The sequence below is a fragment of the Piliocolobus tephrosceles genome, chromosome 6 (genome assembly GCF_002776525.5).
Source record: "Piliocolobus tephrosceles isolate RC106 chromosome 6, ASM277652v3, whole genome shotgun sequence".
Classification (NCBI taxonomy): Eukaryota; Metazoa; Chordata; class Mammalia; order Primates; family Cercopithecidae; genus Piliocolobus; species Piliocolobus tephrosceles.
Window position 1 is genome coordinate 39,478,826 of NC_045439.1, and position 23,361 is coordinate 39,502,186.

Genomic DNA, 23,361 nt, shown 5'->3' on the forward strand with positions numbered 1-23,361 from the left:
TAAAAAAAAAAAAAAAAAAAAAAAAAAAAAAAAAAATAACCCCCCTAAACAAGAAGACTTAATAAGTACTGTGGTAAAAGCACACAAGTGGGACCAACAATACTGGGGAAAAAAGCACCTGAAAGTACATATACAGAATGCTGACTGGCTATATATATACATATATATATAGCCAAAAAATGTATATTATATATATAAATATGCATGTATATATGTATGTATATATGTGTATAAATACATGTATATATATATGTATATATGTGTGTGTATGTGTGTATATTTTTTGTTGTTGTTGTTGTTTAGATGGAATCTCACTCTGTTGCCAGGCTGGAGTACAATGGCCCGATCTCAGCTAACTGCAACCTCTGCCTCCCAGGTTCAAGCAATTCTTCTGCCCCAGCCTCCCAAGTAGCTGTGATTACAGGCATGCACTACCATGCCTGGCTAATTTTTGTATTTTCAGTAGAGATGGGGTTTCACCACATTGGTCAGGCTGGCCTCGAACTCCTGACCTCACGACCCCCCTGCCTCGGCCTCTGAAAGTGATGGGATCGCAGGCGTGAGCCACTGCACCCGGCCGTAACATAATTTTTGAGTATGAGGATACCATGATTACTTACAAGTTGTGATTTTATATATATATATACACACACACACACACATATATACACACACATATATGTCACAAAGATATATTGAGGGATTAAGATATACATTTTGAAGAATGCAGGGAGTACAAAGGTAATGATATAATAAGATGCAGAAGTAGAAGGATATAATGAGATGTGCATATTTTAGTGGTGTAATGAAGTTCATGGAATGACAAGTTTAAAGAGATACGAATACCTGAAGGGAAATATGAATGAGTTTAAGAGGCCACATTCATGGAAAAAATTAAAAAATAGACAGCAAATGCCAGCACAGACCAACATCTCTTTGCAAGTAGAATCATTCTAAGTGAAGACCTTACTAGACTGAAGGTAGAAACTGAAGGCAGTAATTTGGAAAATAAAAATATATGCTTCCTCATTGGAAATATTTGAATAGCTATCTCAATTCTTTGCTTCAATTTTGTGCAGCTCAATGACAGAAGAGCAAAAATTAAAAAAACAATAACATAAAAACTGCTGCTTAATTAAATTTTCGAATGAGACAGAGATATATTCCTGAATGACTTGGGTGGAATTAAAATCTGATTACATCGAAATGCATACAGGATCCAGATGTAGGCCAACAAATGGAGCTGAGCCAATTTTAGCTTTGACTCTGTAATTTACAAGTGCTTATCTCAGGGTTATGACCTTAGAATTCCCATGTTAGGAGAGTAGAGGAAAGGGAAGCAGCTGCTAAATTCCAAATAGAGCAGGTTAGTGAAAATAAAATTATTTATACAATATTATCTCCTTTAATAGTATCCTACAATAACCCGATATTGGGTAGACATTATTTCCATTTCGCATAGGAGGGAGATAAGACCCAGAAAGGTTAAGTAGCTTGTCCGGGGTCACTTGGCTAGTAAAAGTAGAGTAAGTAAAAGATAGAGCCAAAGAGTGTCTGATGAAAACTACTTCTAAGTATACCTTATATCCCTTTTCCTTATTCTCTGACAGCCCCTGAACCATCCGGAACAGTTAATGCACCCCCAGTGACCCTGGTGAGGACTTCCTACTACTTAGAATCAAGAGCTTCAGAATTTCTTCTAAAGGGAAGCCAATCTCAGCTTAAGGTAAACTACCTATGCTCAGACAGCTAACCAGCTAGAAGTCAGAGATGGGAACATGGGCCTTTGTGCTGTGGTCAGTATTCTAAAAGAGATACTTCACTGCTCCAAACTTAGTTCCAACAGCAAAACTTAAAGGTTCCTTGACTAGAACTGCTAAAGCAGAAAAACAAAGAACCTAGGTCAGAGACACTGAAGTCTTTAATCATGTAATCTTAAAAAAGCTTAGAGCTTATAATCTAAAATAAAATTCCCAAGACAGCAAAATCCTTTCTATTAAAAAAAAGCTCATAGTTTTTTCCACTGTATATAGAAAAAAATCAGGAATTTCAGGGAATGGTGCCAGAATGTTTTAATTTGCCTTACCGAAGTTGGTACTGCACCAAGTGTGAAGTTGTAATTTATTCATGTCATGCATTTTACAAATAAAGAAAATGAATCATAAATGGTAGTCTTACAAATGCTATCATCCATGCTTATGCCAGGAATGTCTACCAGTGGAATACTTGTTCCTTAAAATCCCTGCTTTCAGATAGGAGCTGAAAATAGTAATATGCTAGAAGACAGACCAGAGACAATAGAAAATTCATTGGTAGTCAAAACAGAAAAACAGAAAACACCTTATACATGCAAACACATCTAGGCACTTGCTGTATAAGAATAATTTTTATATTGATTTGAGATGCAGTATGCTATAGTGAAATGAACACCAGACTGGTAGTTAAGGATTCTGCGTTCTAGTTGTAATCATAACTATCTGTCTAACTTTAAGAATATTATCGGGACTCTGTTCCAAAATGGCCAAGTAGGAACAGCTCTGTTCTGCAGCTCCCAGCATGATCGATGCAGAAGATGGGTGATTTCTACATTTCCAACTGAGGTACTTGGTTCATCTCATTGAGACAGGTTGGACAGTGGGTGTGGCGCATGGAGGGTGAGTCGAAGCAGGGCAAGGCGTCGCCTCACCCGGGAAGTGCAAGGGGTCGGGGGATTTCCCTTTCCTAGCCAAGGGAAGTTGTGACAGACTGTACTTCGAAAAATGGGACATTTCCGCCCAAATACTTTGCTTTGCCCATGGTCTTAGCAACTGGCAGACCAGGATATTCTCTCCCGTGTCTGGCTTGGCAGGTCCCAAACCCATGGAGCCTTGCTCACTGCTAGAGCAGCAGTCTGAGATCGACCTGTCACGCTGTGGCCTTGTGGGGGGAGGGGCGTCCACCATTGCTGAGGCTTGAGTAGGTAAACAAAGCGGCCAGGAAGCTCGAACTGGGTGGAGCTCAACACAGCTCAGCAAGGCCTACTGCCTCTATAGACTCCACCTCTGTGGGCAGGGCATAGCTGAACAAAAGGCAGGAGAAACTTCCGCAGACTTAAACGTCCCTGTCTGACAGCTCTGAGAGAGCAGTGGTTCTCCCAGCATGGCGTCTGAGCTCTGAGAACAGACAGACTGCCTCATCAAGTGGTTCCCTGAACCCTGTGTAGCCTAACTGAAAGACACGTCCTAGTAGGGGCCAACAGACACCTCATATAGGCAGGTGCCCCTCTGGGATGAAGCTTCCAGAGAAAGGATCAGGCAGCAATATTTGCTGTTCTGCAACACTTGCTGTTCTGCATCCTCTGCTGGTGATACCCAGGGAAACAGGGTCTGGAGTGGACCTCCAGTAAACTCCAACAGATCTTCAGCTGAGAGACCTGACTGCTGGAAGGAAAACTAACAAACAGAAAATAATAGCATCAACATCAACAAAAAGGACAGCCACACCAAAACCCCATCTGTAGGTCAGCAACGTCAAAGACCAAAGGTAGATAAAACTACAAAGATGGTGAGAAACCAGAGCAGAAAAGCTGAAAATTCTAAAAACCAGAGTGCCTCTTCTCCTCCAAAGTATCACAGCTCCTCACCAGCAATGGAACAAAGCTGGATGGATAATGCCTTTGATGAGTTGACAGAAGTAGGCTTCAGAAGGTTTGTAATAACAAACTTCTCTGAGCTAAAGAAGCGTGTTCTAACCCATCACAAGGAAGCTAAAAACCTTGAAAAAAGGTTAGACGAATGGCTAACTATAATAAACAGTGCAGAGAAGACCCTAAGTGACTTGATGTAGTTGAAAACCAAGGCATGAAAACTTCGGGATGCATGCAGTAGCTTCAATAGCTGATTCGATCAAGTGGAAGAAAGGATATCAGTGATTGAAGATCAAATTAATGAAATAAAGCGAGAAGACATGTTTAGAAAAAGAAAGAGTAAAAAGAAATGAACAAAGCCTACAATAAATATGGGACTATGTGAAAAGACGAAATCTATGTTTGATTGGTGTACCTGAAAGTGATGGGGAGAATGGAACCAAGTTGGAAAACACTCTTCAGGACATTATCCAGGAGAACTTCCCCAACTTAGCAAGGCAGGCCAGTATTCACATTCAGGAAATACAGTGAACACCACGAAGATACTCCTTGAGAAAAACAACCCCAAGACACATAACTGTCAATTTCACCAAGGTTGAAATGAAGGAAAAAATGTTAAGGGCAGCCAGAGAGAAAGGTCAGGCTACCCACAAAGGGAAGCCCATCAGACTGACAGTGGATCTCTTGGCAGAAACCCTACAAGCCAGAAGAGAGTGGGGGTCAATGTTCAACATTCATAAAGAAAATAATTTTCGGCTGGGTACAGTGGCTCAAGCCTATAATCCCAGCACTTTGGGAGGCTGAGACGGGCGGATCACGAGGTCAGGAGATCGAGACCATCCTGGCTAACACGGTGAAACCCCGTCTCTACTAAAAAATACAAAAAACCAGCTGGGCGAGGTGGCAGGCACCTGTAGTCCCAGCTACTCGGGAGGCTGAGGCAGGAGAATGGCGTGAAACCGGGAGGTGGAGCTTGCAGTGAGCCGAGATCCAGCCACTGCACTCCAGCCTGGGTGACACAGCGAGACTCCGTCTCAAAAAAAAAAGAAAATAATTTTCAACCCCGAATTTCATATCCAGCCAAACTAAGCTTCATAAGTAAAGGAGAAATAAAATCCTTTACAGACAAGCAAATGCTTAGAGATTTTGTCACCACCAGGCCTGTGTTACAAGAGTTCCTGAAGGAAGCACTAAACATGGAAAGAAACGAGTGGTATCAGCCACTGCAAAAACACGCCAAATTGTAAAGACCATCAATGCTATGAAGAAACTGCATCAATTAACAGGCAAAATAACCAGGTAACATCATAATGACAGGATCAAATCCACACATAACAATATTAACCTTAAATGTAAATGGACTAAATGGTCCAATTAAAAGATACAGACTGGCAAGTTGGATAAAGAGTCAAGATCTATCAGTGTGCTATATTCAAGAGACCCATCTCATGTGCAGAGACACACATAGGTTCAAAATAAAAGGATGGAGGAAGATCTAACAAGCAAATGGAAAGCAAAGAAAAAAAAAAAACAAAGCAGGGGTTGCAATCCTAATCTCTGATAAAACAGACTTTAAACCAACAAAGATCAAAAGAGACAAAGAAGGCCATTACATAATGGTAAAGGATCCATGCAGCAAGAAGAGCTAACTATCCTAAATATATATGCACCCAATATAAGAGCACCCAGATTGATAAGCAAGCCCTTAGAAATCTACAAAGAGACTTAGACTCCCACACAATAATAATGGGAGACATTAACACCCCACTGTCAATATTAGACAGATCAACAAGACAGAAGGTTAACAAGGATATCCAGGACTCGAACTCAGCTCTGGACCAAGCAGAACTAATAGACATCTACAGAACCAAGAGCAAACAAATTCAAAAGTGAGCAGAAGGCAAGAAATAACTAAGATGAGAGGAGAACTGAAGGAGATAGAGACATGAAAAACCCTTCAAAAAAATTAATGAATCCAGGAGTTAGTTTTTTTGAAAGGATCAACAAAATTCGACCGCTAGCAAAAAAGAAGAAAAGAGAGAAGAATCAATAATAAAGAGGAAAAGAGACAAGAATCAAATAGATGCAATAAAAAATGATAAAGTGGATATCACCACCAATCCCACAGAAATACAAACTACCATCAGAGAATACTATAAACACCTCTGTGCAAATACACTAAAAAACCTAGAAGAAATGGATACATTCCTGGACACATACACCCTCCCAAGACTAAAGCAGGAAGAAGGTGAATCTCTGAATAGACCAATAACAGGCTCTGAAATTGAGGCAATAATAAATAGCCTACCAACCAAAAAAACGTCCAGGACCACATGGATTCACAGCCAAATTATATGAGAGGTACAAAGAGGAGTTGGTTTCATTCCTTCTAAAACTATTCCAATCAATAGAAAAAGAGGGAATCCTCCCTAACTCATTTTATAAGGAGAGTATCATCCTGATACTAAAGCCTGGCAGAGACACAATAAAAAGATAATTTTAGACCAATATCCCTGATGATCATCGATGCAAAGATCCTCAATAAAATACTGGCAAACTGAATCCAGCAGCACATTGAAAAGCTTCTCCACCACGATGAAGAAGTCGGCTTCATCCCTGAGATGAAAGGCTGGTTCAACATATGCAAATCAATAAATGCAATCCATCACATAAACAGAACCAACAACAAAAACCACATGGTTATCTCAATAGATGCAGAAAAGGCCTTCGAGAAAACTCAACAACTCAACAGCTCTTCATGCTAAAAACTCTTGATAAACTAAGTATTGATGGAACGTATCTCAAAATAATAAGAGCGATTTATGACAAACCCACAGCCAATATCATACTGAATGGGCAAAAACTGGAAGCATTCCCTCTGAAAACCGGTGCAAGACAAGAATGCCCTCTCTCACCTCTCCTATTCAACATAGTATTGGAAGTTTCCTGCCAGGGCAATCAGGCAAGAGAAAGCAATAAAGGTATTCAAATAGGAAGAGAGGAAGTCAAATTGTCTCTGTTTGTAGATGATTGTATATTTAGAAACTCCATCATCTCAGCCCAAAATCTCCTTAAGCTGATAAGCAACTTCAGCAAAGTCTCAGCATACAAAATCAGTGTGCAAAAATCACAAGCATTCCCATACACCAATAACAGACAAACAGAGAGTCAAATAATGAGTGAACTCCCATTCACAATTGCTTCAAAGAGAATAAAATACCTAGGAATCCAACTTACAAGGGAGGTGAAGGACCTTTTCAAGGAGAACTACAAACTACTGCTCAATGAAATAAAAGAGGATACAAACAAATGGAAGAACATTCCATGCTCATGGATAGGAAGAATCAATACCAATAAAAATGGTCATACTGCCCAAGGTAATTTATAGATTCAATGCCATCCCCATCAAGCTACCAATGATTTCTTCACAGAATTGGAAAAGACTTATTTAAAGTTCATATGGAACCAAAAAAGAGCCCACATTGCCAAGACAATCCTAAGCAAAAACAACAAAGCTGGAGGCATCACACTACCTGACTTTAAACTATACTACAAGGCTATAGTAACCAAAACAGCATGGTACTGGTACCAAAACAGATATATAGACCAATGGAAAAGAACAGAGGCCTCAGAAATACCACACATCTACAACCATCTAATCTTTGACAATCCTGACAAAAACAAGAAATGGGGAAATGATTTCCTATTTAATAAATGGTGGTGGGAAAACTGGCTAGGCATATGTAGAAAGCTGAAACTGGAAAGCTGAAACTGGATCCCTTCCTTACACCTTAGACAAAAATTAATTCAAGATGGATTAAAGACTTAAATCTTAGACCTAAAACCATAAAAACCCTAGAAGAAAACCTAGGCAATACCATTCAGGACATAGGCATGGGCAAGGACTTCATGACTAAAACACAAAAAGCAATGGCAACAAAAGCAAAATTGATGAATGGGATCTAATTAAACTAAAGAGCTTCTGCACAGTAAAAGAAACTACCATCAGAGTGAATAGGTAACCTACAGAATGGGAGAAAATTTTTGCAATCTACCCATCTGACAAAGGGTTAATATCCAGAATCTGCTAAAAGAACTTAAACAAATTTACAAGAAAAAAACCAAACAATCCCATCAAAAAGTGGGCAAAGGATATGAACAGTCACTTCTCAAAAGAAGACATTTATGCAGCCAACAGACCCATTAAAAAATGCTCATTTGATCTCAAGTTACCTTCTTACTCTATTATATTCAAAGTGTTTCATGTACTACACACTCTGAAATTCCTTCATAGAGTTCCCTATGTCTATGACCTTCACAACAATCACTTTCAGCATTTTCTCTACATGTTAAGTCCTTAGTTTTCTGAGATTATTACTGAACCTTCTTAGACATAAAAAAATCATTTTACAGATATCACAGCTTCAAACGCATCAATAGATTCAGTTGGTGCTAGATTTTCCTTACATAACATTGGCTTTCCTCTAAGGGCTTCTGTGATTGTAGGTGTTAGAAGCAAAATATTTGTAATTTCATAGAATGTGAAGGCCTTTTGGTTCTCCCAAATACTTTTTCATATTCAGTGATTAATGAATGAAATTAAATAGTTTAGAGGTGCATCTAGCTGAAATCAAACTATAAAGGTTTGCTCATTAAAACGCAAATATACTTGCTAAAGAAAATACTCTAAAGTGTAGTGAGGATGAACATCTATCCTTTTTTCTAGGCTTTATTTGACTTATGACAATTCAATTTACAGTGATTCACACTTACAGCACTCTGCTTTTTTTTTTAATGTCCACATTATTTATTAGGGCATTTAAAATTAATAGTGAACAAATATTCCAGTCAGTTGTTTCATAAAACATATGAACAAGGTGCTATGGGAACATGAATGAAGAGTGTTTAACCCAGCTAGGGAAAGGGGGAAGCAGACATCAGGAAAGACTTCATAAAGGAGAAGCATCTTAAGCTATATCTTAAAGAATATGTGATGAGCTGAGTGGGAAGATGGCCGAATAGGAACAGCTCCAGCTTCCAGCTTCTAGCTCCCAGTGTGAGTGACACAGAAGACGAGTGACCTCTGCATTTTCAACTGAGGTACTGGGTTCATCTCACTGGGGTGTGTCGGACAGTCGATGCTGGTCTGCAGGTGCAGCCCGACCAGAGAGAGCTGAAGCAGGGCAAGGCATCCCCTCACCTAGGAAGCACAAGGGGGAAGGGAATTCCTTTTCCTAGCCAAGGGAAATTGAGACACACAACACCTGGAAAATCAGGTAACTCCCACCCTAATACTGCGCTTTTCCAAGGGTCTTAGCAAACAGCACACCAGGAGATTATATCCCACACCTGGCCTGGAGGGTCCCATGCCCACAGAGCGTCCCTCATTACTAGCACAGCAGTCTCAGATCTAACTGCAAGGCAGCAGCGAGGCTGGGGGAGGGGTGCCCACCATTGCTGAGGCTTAAGTAGGTAAACAAAGCCGCGGGAAGCTCAAATTGGGTGGAGCCCACTGCAGCTCAAGGAGGCCTGCCTTCCTCTGTAGACTCCACCTCTGGGGACAGGGCATAGCTAAACAAAAAGCAGCAGAAACCTCTGCAGATGTACAAGTTCCTGTCTGACAGCTTTGAAGAGAGCAGTGGTTCTCCCCAGCATGGAGGATGAGATCTGAGAACGGACAGACTGCCTGCTCAAGTGGGTCCCTGACCTCTGAGTAGCCTAACTGGGAGACATCCCTCACTAGGTGCAGACCAACACCCCACACCTCACATGGCTGGGTACACCCCTGAGACGAAGCTTCCAGAGCAAGAAACAGACAGCAACACTCGCTGATCAGCAATATTCTATCTTCTGCAGCCTCTGCTGCTGATACCCAGGCAAACAGGGTCTGGAGTGGACCTCAAGCAAACTCCAACAGACCTGCAGCTGAGGGTCCTGACTGTTAGAAGGAAAACTAACAAACAGAAGGGACACCCACACCAAAATCCCATCAGTACGTCACCATCATCAAAGACCAAAGGCAGATAAAACCACAAAGATAGGGAAAAAGCAGTGCAGAAAAGCTGGAAATTCAAAAAATCAGAGCGCATCTCCTCCTCCAAAGGAACACAGTTCATTGCCAGCAATGGAACAAAGCTAGATGGAGAATGACTTTGACAAGTTGAGAGAAGAAGGTTTCAGTCGATCAAACTTCTCAGAGCTAAAGGAGGAACTATGTAACCAGTGCAAAGAAACTAAAAACCTTGAAAAAAGAAAGAATGAATGGATAACTAGAATAATAAATGCAGAGAAGACCTTAAAAGAACTGACAGAGATGAAAACCATAACACGAGAAATACGTGACAAATGCACAAGCTTCAGTAACTGACTCGATCAACTGGAGGAAAGAGTATTAGTGATTGAAGATCAAATGAATGAAATGAAGCGAGAAGACAAGTGTAGAGAAAAAACATAACAAGAAATGAAAAAAGCCTCCAAGAAGTATGGGATTCTGTGAAAAGACCAAATCTACGTCTGATTAGTGTGCCTGAAAGTGACGGGGAAAATGGAACCAAGTTGGAAAACACTCTGTAGGATATCATCCAGGAGAACTTCCCCAACCTAGTAAGGCAGGCCAACATTCAAATTCAGGAAATACAGAGAATGCCACAAAGATACTCCTCGAGAAGAGCAACTCCAAGACACAGAACTGTCAGATTCACCAAAGTTGAAATGAAGGAAAAAATGTTACAGGCAGTCAGAGAGAAAGGTCGGGTTACCCACAAAGGGAAGCCAATCAGACTAACAGTAGCACTCTTGGCACAAACTCTACAAGCCAGAAGAGAGGGGGGCCAATATTCAACATTCTTAAAGGAAAAAATTTTCAACCCAGAATTTCATATCCAGTGAAACTAAGTTTCACAAGTGAAGGAGAAATAAAATCCTTTACAGATAAGCAAATGCTTAGAGATTTTGTCACCACCAGGCCTACCCTACAAGAGATCCTGAAGGAAGCACTAACCATGGAAAGGAACAACTGGTACCAGTCATTGCAAAAACATGCCAAAATGTAAAGTTCATTGATGCTAGGAAGAAACTGCATCAACTAACGAGCAAAATAACCAGCTAATATAATAATGACAGGATCAAGTTCACATATAACAATATTAAAATTAAATGTAAAGGGACTAAATGGTCCAATTAAAAGACACAGACTGGCAAATTGGATAAAGAGTCAAGACCCATCAGTTTGCTGTATTCAGGAGACCCATCATACATGCAGAGACACACATAGGCTCAAAATAAACGGGTGGAAGAAGATCTACCAAGCAAACGGAAAACAAAACAAAAAAAAAAGCAGGGGTTGCAATACTAGTCTCTGATAAAACAGACTTTAAACTATCAAAGATCAAAAGAGACAAAGAAGGCCATTACATAATGGTAAAGGGATCAATTCAACAAGAAGAGCTAACTATCTTAAATATATATGCCCCCAATACAGGAGCACCCATTTTCATAAAGCAAGTCCTTAGAGACTTACAAAGAGACTTAGACTCTCACACAATAATAATGGGAGACTTTAACACACCACTGTCAACATTACACAGATCAATGAGACAGAAAGTTAACAAGGATATCCAGGAATTGAACTCATCTCTGCACCAAGCGGACCTAATAGACATCTACATAACTCTCCACCCCAAATCAACAGAATATACATTCTTCTCAGCACCACATTGCACTTATTCCAAAACTGACCACATAGTTCTAAGTAAAGCACTCCTCAGCAAATGGACAAGAACAGAAATTGTAACAAGCTGTCTCTCAGACCACAGGGCAATCAAACTAGAACTCAGGACTAAGAAACTCAATCAAAACTGCTCAACTACATGGAAACTGAACAACCTGCTCCTGAATGACTACTAGGTAAATAATGAAATGAAGGCAGAAATAAAGATGTTCTTTGAAACCAATCAGAACAAAGATACAACATATCAGAATCTCTGGGAAACATTTAAAGCAGTGTGTAGAGGGAAATTTATAGCACTAAATGCCCACAAGAGAAAGCTGGAAAGATCTAAAATTGACACTCTAACATCACCATTAAAAGAACTAGAGAAGCAAGAGCAACCACATTCAAAAGCTAGCAGAAGGCAAGAAATAACTGAGATCAGAGCAGAACTAAAGGAGATACAGACACAAAAAACCCTCCAAAAAAAAATCAATGAATCCAGGAGCTGGTTTTTTAAAAAGATCAACAAAATTGATAGACTGCTAACAAGACTAATAAAGAAGAAAAGAGAGAAGAATCAAATAGACACAATAAAAAATGATAAAGGAGATATCACCACCGACCCCACAGAAATACAAACTACCATCAGAGAATACTATAAACACCTCTACGCAAATAAACTAGAAAACCTAGAAGAAATGGATAATTTCCTGGATGCTTACTTTCCCAAGACTAAACCAGGAAGAAATTGAATCCCTGAATAGACCAATAACAGGCTCTGAAATAGAGGCAATAATTAATAGCCTACCAACCAAAAAAAGTCCAGAACCAGGGGGATTCACAACAGAATTCCACCAGAGGTACAAGGAGGAGCTGGTACCATTACTTCTGAAACTATTTCAATCAATAGAAATAGAGGGAATCCTCCCTAACTCATTTTATGAGGCCAACATCATCCTGATACCAAAGCCTGGCAGAGACACAACAAAAAAAGAGAATTTTAGACCAATATCCCTGATGAACATCGATGCAAAAATCCTCAATAAAATACTGGCAAACCGAATCTAGCAGCACATCAAAAAGTTTATCCACCATGATCCAAAGGCCTTCATCCCTGGGATGCAAGCTGGTTAAACATATGCAAATCATTAAACGTAATCTAGCATATAAACAGATCCAATGACAAGAACCACATGATTATCTCAATAGATGCAGAAAAGGCCTTTGACAAAATTCAGCAGCCCTTCATGCTAAAAACTCTTGATAAATTCGGTATTGATGGAACGTATCTCAAAATAACAAGAGCTATTTATGACAAACCCACAGCCAATAGCATACTGAATGGGCAAAAACTGGAAGCATTCCCTTTGAAAACTGGCACAAGACAGGGATGCCCTCTCTCACCACTCCTATTCAACACAGTGTTGGAAGTTCTGGCTAGGGCAATCAGGCAAGAGAAAGAAATCAAGGGTATTCAGTTAGGAAAAGAAGAAGTCAAATTGTCCCTGTTTGCAGATGACATGATTGTATATTTAGAAAACCCCATCATCTCAGCCCAAAATCTCCTTAAGCTGATAAGCAACTTCAGCAAAGTCTCAGGATACAAAATTAATGTGCAAAAATCACAAGCATTCTTATACACCAGTAACAGACAGAGAGCCAAATCATGAATGAACTCCCATTCACAATAGCTTCAAAGAGAATAAAATACCTAGGAATCCAACTTACGAGGAATGTAAGGGACCTCTTCAAGGAGAACTACCAACCACTGCTCAGTGAAATAAAAGAGGACACAAATGGAAGAACTTACCATGCTCATGGATAGGAAGAATCAATATCGTGAAAATGGCATACTGCCCAAGGTAATTTATAGATTCAATGCCATTCCCATTAAGCTACCAATGAGTTTCTTCACAGAATTGGAAAAAACTGCTTTAAAGTTCATATGGAACCAAAAAAGAGCCTGCATTGCCAAGACAATCCTAAGTCAAAAGAACAAAGCTGGAGGCATCACGCTACCTGACTTCAAACTATACTACAAGGCTACAGTAACCAAAACAGCATGGTACTGGTGCCAAAACAGAGATATAGACCAATGGAACAGAACAGAGCCCTCCTAAGTAATACCACACATCTATAGCCATCTAATCTTTGACAAACCTGACAAAAACAAGAAATGGGGAAAAGATTTCCTATTTGATAAATGGTGCTGGGAAAATTGGCTAGCCATAAGTAGAAAGCTGAAACTGGATCCTTTTCTTACTCCTTATGTGAAAATTAATTCAAGATGGATTACAGACTTAAACGTTAGACCTAAAACCATAAAAACCCTAGAACAAAACCTAGATAATACCACTCAGGACACAGGCATGTTGGGCAAGGACTTCATGTCTAAAACACCAAAAGCAATGGCAAGAAAAGCCAAAATTGACAAATGGGATCTAATTAAACTAATGAGCACAGCAAAAGAAACTACCTTCAGAGTGAACAGGCAACCTACCGAATGGGAGAAAATTTTTGCAATCTTCTCATCTGACAAAGGGCTAATATCCAGAACCTACAAAGAACTCAAACAAATTTACAAGAAAAAAACAAACAACCCCATCAAAAAGTGGGCACAGGATATAAACAGACACTTCTCAAAGGAAGACATTCATACAGCCAACAGACACATGAAAATAGGCCCATCATCGCTCGCCATCAGAGAAATGCAAATCAAAACCACAATGAGATACCATCTCACACCAACTATTTCAACCATTGCAGAAAACAATGTGGCGATTCCTCAAGGATCTAGAACTAGAAATACTATTTGATCCAGCCATCCCATTACTGGGTATATACCCAAAGGATTATAAATCATGCTGCTATAAAGACACATGCACACGTATGTTTACTGCAGTACTATTCACAATAGCAAAGACATGGAGTCAACCCAAATGTCTATCAGTGACAGACTGGATTAAGAAAATGTGGCACATACATACCATGGAATACTATGCAGCCATAAAAAAAGATGAGTTCATGTCCTTTGTAGGGACACAGATGCAGCTGGAAACCATCATTCTCAGCAAACTCTCGCAAGAATAGAAAACCAAACACCACATGTTTTCACTCGTAGGTGGGAATTGAACCAAGAGATCACTTGGATACAGGAAGGGGAGCATCACACACCAGGGCCTATTGTGGGGAAGGGGGAGGGAGGAGGGATAGCATTAGGAGATATACCTAATGTAAATGACGAGTTAATGGGTGCAGCACACCAATATGGCACATGTATACATATGTAACAAACCTGCACATTGTGCACATGTACCCTAGAATGTAAAGTATAAAAAAAAAAAAAAAAGAATATGTGGTAGTTACACAGTAGTTAATATGTAGAGAAGTAAGATAAAGTTTTTCCAAGAGAAAACTATATAAGCAAAGGGGCCAGGCTTGGTGGCTTATGCCTGTAATACTAGTACTTTGGGAGGCCGAGGCGAGAGGATCGCTTGAGGCCAAGAGTTCAAGGCCAGCCTGGGAAACATAGTAAGACCTAGTCTCTTAAAAAAAAAAGATATATAAATAAAGGCTTAGAGGTAAGAGAGAATAAGAAGTAAGAATTATCACATCAGGTTTAGGGAGAAGCAAGGTCTGATGATAAGGAGGTAAGAGAAGAAACAAAAAAAAAAGAGAAGAAATCAGGTTATAAAAGGCCTTTCATAACATGTCAAGGAGTTTGAATTTTATCTTGAGGTTCTAGAAAAACAGCTGAAGAGTTGTGTCTACGGAGTGTGAATAACAAATTAGCAAATTTGAACAGATTACTTTGGCAGCAAATTGGAGAATGGATTGGGACGAACTTAATTGGGGGAAGGGGAGTCTGTTACAATTGTCTAGAAAGTTAATAATAAAGACTTAAACTGGGCCAGGCGCAGTGGCTCACTCCTGTAATCCCAGCATTCTGGGAGGCTGAGGTGAGTGGATCACCTGAGATCGGGAGTTTGAGACCAGCCTGACCAACATGGAGAAACCCTGTCTCTACTAAAAACACAAAATTAGCTGGGCATGGTGGTGCACGCCTGTAATCCCAGGTACTCAGGAGGCTGAGGCAGGAGAATCACTTGAACCCAGGAGGTGGAGTTTGCCGTGAAACGAGATTGTGCCATTGCATTCCACTCTGGGCAACAAGAGTGAAACTCCATTTCAGAAAAAAAAAAAAAAAAAAAAAAAAAACCTAAAATAAAACAATAACAGAGGGAACGTAGAACAAGGGACAGTTTTAAGAGGATGTAGAAACACAAGTATTGTAGAAGTAGAGAAAATAATTTAGTATTTGTCATGTTATATTTACTAGCAGCAGATATGTAATACATTTAGAATATGAGTTTGGAGCTTGGAGAAGCTCTGGGCAATGGTATTGATTTAAAATTCACCTTATAAATGGTATCTGAAACTACTAGCCTGCATGAGGCCATCTGAAGTCAATGGACAAGATGTGAAAAGGGCCAAAGAAAAAAAACTGTAAAGAAAGCTTTTCAAGGAATTGACAAAGGAAGACAAGCCTGTAAAGGAGCCAATTAGAGGAGACAAGTACTACATTAATTTACCAATCTCTTCTGCACTAGCCTATGAAATCCACGGGGCAGGAGTTTTATTTCTATTCATCTTTGCAAATACAGGACTTAACATAGTATCTGACATTTACTTGATGTTTATTAAATATTTGTTGAATAGAGTAAATTATGTTTCTATATATAATGTTTTCTAAACACCTAATCAAAGTGCCTACGGGGTCTAATTACAATACCCTTTTACACAAAAAATTGAGTTTGATCCAACTCAAAGGTTCAATGCAAACCTCATTATTATTTTTCATCATCATAGGTGGAAACACTTTACAAAAAGTTATCCATCTGTGAAGAGTCTGCTCACGTATAAGTGACAACTGATTTGATGAATAAATGAATGGGAAAGAAGCACATGAAGGGAAAAGAGAATACATCTGACAGCATTTTTCTCCAGAGGAAAAATGAAACGGCAATTTCCAACCTTTTTTTAAAAAAAAAAAAAACAACAAAAAACCAGAATGTCTCTTTAAACGTGACCTGGAATACATGGTGAGATTTTTCTAAGGACTGATGTTAAGGGAAACTCCTCTGAAATTACAAAAAAAAAAAAAAAAAAAACAAAAACAGGGATGGTTTATTTATTTTTATAACAGGTAAAGTAGTATTAATTTTTTTATAACTTAAGTTTACATTCACATTTTCTGAAAATGTCTTGGTTTCTACTGATATCAATAAATATCTCAACATTCTACATTTGATAATAAACAAAACTATTCCATTAAAATTGTTTTGAAATCACACAGTTAATTCCTGACTAATCCCTACTCTAGTGAGTTTTCTAATCTTTCCTTTATTGAGGAGTAAAAGAAAAACAAATGGTTTAAGCCTAATGATATGCATATCTAAAAGAATGTGAACCAAAGATGTAGGATAAGGGCAAACTATAATAACGATTCTTGTCTAAGTGGGGACACAGAGAAAAGAGCTAAAATCTGGCACCATTATGTTAGCTGCATTATTTTTTATAATTTAATGGTGGAAGAAGAGAGCACAATTATGTAGTAAAAGGAAGAATGTAAATCTTGAGACCTTAATCCTATTCCTTTTCTGCTATTCTGAGTTTGAGTTTCCTTGCAAAAAAATTAGGGTGTTTGTGCTCTCTACTGTTCATTGTAGTTTGACTATTTTATGATTCTATAAAGTTTTTTATTTATAAAATTAATTCTGTTGTGTTCTTTCTGCATAACAAATTAAGAAACTATATTTTATTCAGATTGCACTAAATACAACTCCTTTTTTTGGTGTTGGGAAGAAACCACAAGCTTTATTGGCTGGAAGTTTTCCTGAGGAGTCTGGTCTTCTGGAACTGGATGCCTGAATACAACTCCTATGCTGAATTTTTAGAAATGGAAGTTGTTAATTAAAAACAAAATACTGGGGAATGATACCTTTCCGTTGTCTTAGTTATCCATGGATAAATTAACATTTTTTAATATTTATTTATAATGTATGTAAATACATTGTATTTACATTTAAATACAGGTTTTCCAAACAGAAAAAGATGATTACAAGACATATTAGTTGTCTCCCATTTCTGACAGAAAGGACATCACATAGACTCAGAGTTTACTTTCCTCACTCAGTGCTGACAGCCCTTTCTTTAGTTTGCATTAGTGGTATTTTGATGGACAGCAGAAACACAGCTGATTTTCTTCCTTTTTTTTTTTTTTTTTTTAAATGAAAAGGCAGTTTCATGGATTTTACTCTGTATACTGTTAAGGCTGAACCCTTAGCCTTTTTCTTATTGAGTAGAAATAAGAAAAAAAAAAAGAATGATGATAATTGTAATAATAGTTAATAATCTTTCTTTTTCAGGAAAACTGTGCATTACTGTTACATGAATCTTATTTGGTAAAAAATGAAGAAAAGTAAGGGAAATGGTCAAATATAACAGTACCTCGGTAATTGATGATTTCTGTCCCAAGCACCGGAGTCATCTCCAGGACTGTGATAAAGGCTTTGTCCATAGATGTCAGAGGAAAAGGAGACATACGGTGTCTTCTGGCCACCTTGGTGATATCGACAGCACTGTGACCTGAACAGTAAGATAATTAAGAATATGATACTGTAACACTGATTAAAAAGTGGCAATGACTTATAATATCACAACTCCCAATTTCAAATGTCCCCAAATGAAGATTAGCAGGTGAGAAACTGTTTCTCCTGCCTGCAAAATATAGGGAACATTAAATCAAGTTAGCAGTGTTACATAATGTGTCAAAACTTAGCGAAATTCAATGATGACATTGACTAATCCTTTTTGAGCTCTTTCTATGTGTCAAGGCAGTGTACTAAATTAACTCATTAATCCTCCCAACAACCTTATGGTGAGGCACCACAATTATCCTTATTTATAGGTGAGGAAAGAGAAGCTTAGAGAAATTATGTATCATTTCCTAAATCACAGAGCTAGTAACAGAAGAGCTAAGATTCAAAACTAGGTAATTTTGGCTTCAGAGTTCATGTACTCAACTACTACACAAAATTTTGAATACTTAATGCACTAGTTAGTAAAATGAAGTCCCCAAACTTCAATTTATTTAGGATATCATAGGAAATTTTCTCTCCTCTGAAAAAAGTTATGAAGAAATATTATTATTTAGCTATTGACTCCACAGGTAACCATACTTAGTCCCAAAGCATTCGTATCATCCATACATTAAAACTACTAATTTTATATCTCCAATCTCAACCTCTACCCTCAATTCTACATTTTTATGTCATCCAACATGCATTTGGATGTGCAACCAGCAACTGAAACCTAAAATGTCCCAAAACAAACTCTTAATTCCCCATCCTCCTATTTCACCCATACAATGACTTATTCTCTTGCAGTTCCCGTTTCAGTAAATAGCAACTCCATTCTTCCAGTTATTAAGCCAGAACCTTGCAAGATACTTGATTCTTATATATTTAAACTATCTTTAAAATATATCTGGAATCTGATAATTACTCACCACTTCGATGACTACTATAATAGTTGAGACCATCACTGATTTCCTGGGAAATTGAATAGCATCCTAACTGGTCTCTCTGCTTCTATCCTTGTCATACTACAATTTATTCTCCACACAGCAGTTACAATGATTCTTTGAATCACTGGATTGTGCTCATCTCTGCTCATAGTTCTCTAATGACTTTCCATGTCCCTTACAATAAAATCTCTGCTATGGCCTATAAGCTCAAAGTATTATGGCTCCCATTGTCCTCCTAACGTTCCCTCTTTGTTTACTGTGCTCTAGTCATACTGGTTCCTTTTTTTCACTTGATCATGCCAAATTCATCTCTCCTCAGGGTCTTTGTACTTTCTGTTTCCTCTGCTTGAACCATTCTTCCCCAGATAGTCTCTCATTTCCCCATCTATCCATCACTTCTTTCAGGTCTCTGTGCAAATATCACTTCATCAGAGAGAAATTTGTTGAACACTCTCTATGGAATAATACCCACCGTCACTCTTTATTTCCCTTACCCTACTTTTCTTTTCTTCATAGCTATATATATACACCCATGTACATACATAATATGGATACTCATAACCAATACATAAAATATGTAAATATAAATATGTATATTGATATTTGTTTATAGTCTTCCTCTTCTCAATAGAACATAAAGTTCCATGAGAGCAGCAACTTTGTCTTGTTTACTGTTTTTGTCCGCAGTACTTAGAACAGCATCTGGCATATATTAGCAAACAAAAAATAGTATTTGTTGAATTATTAAATGCATAATTTAATGACAAGAAGGGACTTCTTGGAGTATTATATCTTCATATATAAATAACTTGACCTTTTCCTTGGAGCCATATAAGCCTACATGACAAAGAGTTAACAAAAAGTAGCAACTGCAAATACTGCTGCTTAGCTCTCCTACCTGCTATCCACAATCCCCTTCGTAAGCAGCTAGGAGTGGCCGTATGATATAATTCTGGCCAATCAGGGGTAGGAATAAGTCCCTGGGGCAGGCTTCCTCTTACAAATAAAAAGACGAAGATATGAAGCTTTTGCCCATCTACTGTTTTTTCTACCTGGAACATGGCTGGAACTGGGAGCTGGGCTGACATTGGGGACTGGTAGGTGCTGTAGCCACTTCTGAACTACGAAGATGCAAGCCCATGCAGTAAGTATAGAAAGGTGAAAAGAAAAAAGAATCCAAGTTCCTCATTACAATGTAGAGCTGCTGTAAAAACCCTAGACTGGGCCAGGCGCGGTGGTCAAGCCTGTAATCCCAGTACTTTGGGAGGCCGAGACGGGCGGATCATGAGGTCAGGAGATAGGAGACCATCCTGGCTATTGCGGTGAAACCCCGTCTCTACTAAAAAATACAAAAAAACTAGCTGGGCGAGGTGGCGGGCGCCTGTAGTCCCAGCTACTCGGGAGGCTGAGGCAGGAGAATGGCCTGAACTCGGGAGGCGGAGCTTGCAGTGAGCTGAGATCTGGCCACTGCACTCCAGCCTGGGCGACAGAGCGAGACTCCATCTCAAAAACCAACAACAACAACAACAACAACAAAAAACCCTAGACTGCGTGGCTCCAGACTTAGATATGTGAAATACATAAGCTCCCATCTCTTTAAACCACTTTATAATGATTATATGTATCCTTCATAAGATTATGAGTTTCTTGTCATTGCAATTTATTAAATTTAGCACTCCTACTCCAATCCCAGTGGCTGCTCCAGACATGTTCAATGAATTGACTTAAAGGCACTACCCCAAAGGGTTTTCATTCTAAGACTAATGACATTGTCATAGGCACCTAAGAAAAATATATACAAAGTTGCTTATACTATTAATATGTGCTTTCTTCTCATGGTGATTCAAAATCGCAAAATTTTCAAAGTTTGAAAAACCTCAGAGATTATTTAGTGCTACATAGAATTTTCTATTCAAATTGTGGGTGAGCACTTCAAAAAGGATTATATGTGATTCACCAATTACTTACAATTGAAATATAAATTTATGTAACTCATTTTCATTGAGGTCTTGACCTACTCATTCAAATATAAAAAAATCATTGTCACAACCAGTGTAACTAGGCAGAATGATAGAGATTGCTGCTTCTGCTTTTTATTCAGCTTTATAGGTCTCAGATTAGATCTTTTTTTTTGTGATAGGCTGCACTGTATGGTGCAAACTGGATATAATCTTACAAAAGTTGTCTTTTAAAAATATGTTTAGTTTCTGAGAAGAAAATTCTACTTCTTAGTTATATCGGTTTTATTTGTTGAATATGCTTTGTAATAGGCATTTTCTTATTAAACAGCAAGTCTGATGATACACATATCCATTCAACAAATATTGACTGAGTGCACTTTATGAACCAGGAACAGTTGGGGACTTGGGATACTGAGAGTAAAATATACCCTATATACCCTGCCATGAAGAATATGTAACAGCCCAGCAGAAAGAAAAGAAAAACAAAGAGAGACCAAGAAAGAGAAAGAGAAAGAGGAAGGAAGGAAGCAAGAAAGGAAGGAAGGAAGAAAGAGAGGGTAGTAAACCACTTGACGGTTCTGTAAGTTTTTTTTTTTACTTTATTTTATTTATGTTCCAGGATACATGTGCAGGATGTGCAGGTTTGTTACACAGGTAAACTTGTGCCATGGTGGTTTGCTGCACAGATCAACCCATCACCTAGGTATTAGGCCCAGCTATTCTTTCTGATGCTCTCCTTCCCTGCAACCCCCTGACAGGACCCAGTGTGTGTTGTTGCCCCACCACGTGCCCGTGTGTCCTCATTATTCAACTCCCACTTTAAGTGAGAACATGCAGTGTTTGGTTTTCTGTTCCTGTGTTAGTTTACTGAGGATAATGGCTTCCAGCTCCCTCCCTGTCCCTGCAAAGCACATGATCTCATTCCTTTTTATGGCTGCATAGCATTGCATGGTGTATAAGTACCACATTTTCTTTATCCAGTCTATCATTGATAGGTGTTCGGGTTGATTCCACGTCTTTGCTATTGTGAATAAGTGCTGCAATGAGCATACACATGCATGTATCTTTATAAGGAAATGATTTATATTCCTTTGGGTATATACCCAGTGATGGGATTGCTGGATCAAATGGTATTTCTGGTTCTAGGTCTTTGAGGAATCACCATACTGTCTTCCACAGTGATTGAACTACCAACAGTGTAAAAGAGTTCCCATTTCTCCACACCTTGCCAGCATCTGCTCTTTCTTGACTTTTTAATAACTGCCATTCTGACTGGCATGAGATGGTATCTCATTGTGTTTTTGATTTGCTTTTCTCTAATGATCAGTGATGTTGAGCTTTTTTCCACATGTTTGTTGGCTGCATGTATATCTTCTTTTGAGAAGTGTCTGTTCATATTCTTTGCCCACTTTTAAATGGGGTTATTTTTTTCTTGTAGTTTCTGGATATTACACCTTTGCCTGATGGATAGACTGCAATAATTTCCTCCCATTCTGTAGTTTGTCCCTTCACTCTGATGACAGTTTCTTTTGCTGCACAGAAGCTCTTTAATTAGATCCCATTTGTCAATTTTTGCTTTTGTTGCAATTGCTTTTGACGTTTTTGTCATGAAATCTTTGTCCGTGTCTATGTCCTGAATAGTATTGCCTAGATTTTCTTCTAGGGTTTTCATAGTTTTGGGTTTTACATTTAAATCTTTAATCCATCTCGAGTTAACTTTTGTACAAGGTGTAAGGAAAGGGTCTAGTTCCAATTTTCTGCATACACCTAGCCAGTTCTCCCAGCACCATTTATTAAAAAGCAAATCCTTTCCCCATTGCTTTTGTCAGGTTTGTTGAAGATCACATGGCTGTAGATATGCAGTCTTAGTTTTGAGTTCTATATTCTGTTTCACTGTCTATGTGTTTGTTTTAGTACTAATACCATGCTATTTTGGTTACTATAGCCTTGTAGTTGAGTTTGAAGTCAGATACATGATGCCTTCAGTTTTGTTCTTTTTGCTTAGGATTGTTTTGGTTATACAGGCTCTTTTTTGGTTCCATATGAACTTTAAAGTAGTTTTTTCTAATTCTGTGAAGAATGTCAAGGGTAGTTTAATGGGAATAGCATTGAATCTATAAATTACTCTGGGCAGTATGGCCATTTTCATGATATTGATTCTTCCCATCCATGAGTGTGGAATGTTTTTCCATTTGTTTGTGTGCTCTCTGATTTCTTTGAGCAGCAGTTTGTAGTTCTCCTTAAAGAGGTCCTTCACTTCCCTTGTTAGCTGTATTCCTAGGTATTTTATTCTCTCTGTAGCAATTGCAAAAGGGCATTCATTCATGATTTGGCTTTCTGCTTGTCTACCGCTGGTGTATAGAAATGCTTGTGATTTTTGCACACTGATTTTGTACTTTGCTGAAGGTGCTTATCAGCTTAAGAAGCTTTGGGGCTGAGATGATGGGGTTTTCAGATATAGCAGTATGTCATCTGC

General features: G+C 38.6%; 1 protein-coding gene across 1 annotated transcript in view; it reads right to left on the reverse strand.

The window, feature by feature from the left end:
- The window catches only part of GPHN (gephyrin), a 728,696-nt gene that overhangs the window by 115,744 nt on the left and 589,591 nt on the right, over positions 1-23,361 (reverse strand). Inside the window, exon 11 of the mRNA XM_026456013.2 lies at positions 17,847-17,984. Within this exon, the coding sequence (XP_026311798.1) occupies positions 17,847-17,984 (138 nt within the window). The remainder of the gene's footprint in view (positions 1-17,846; positions 17,985-23,361) is intronic.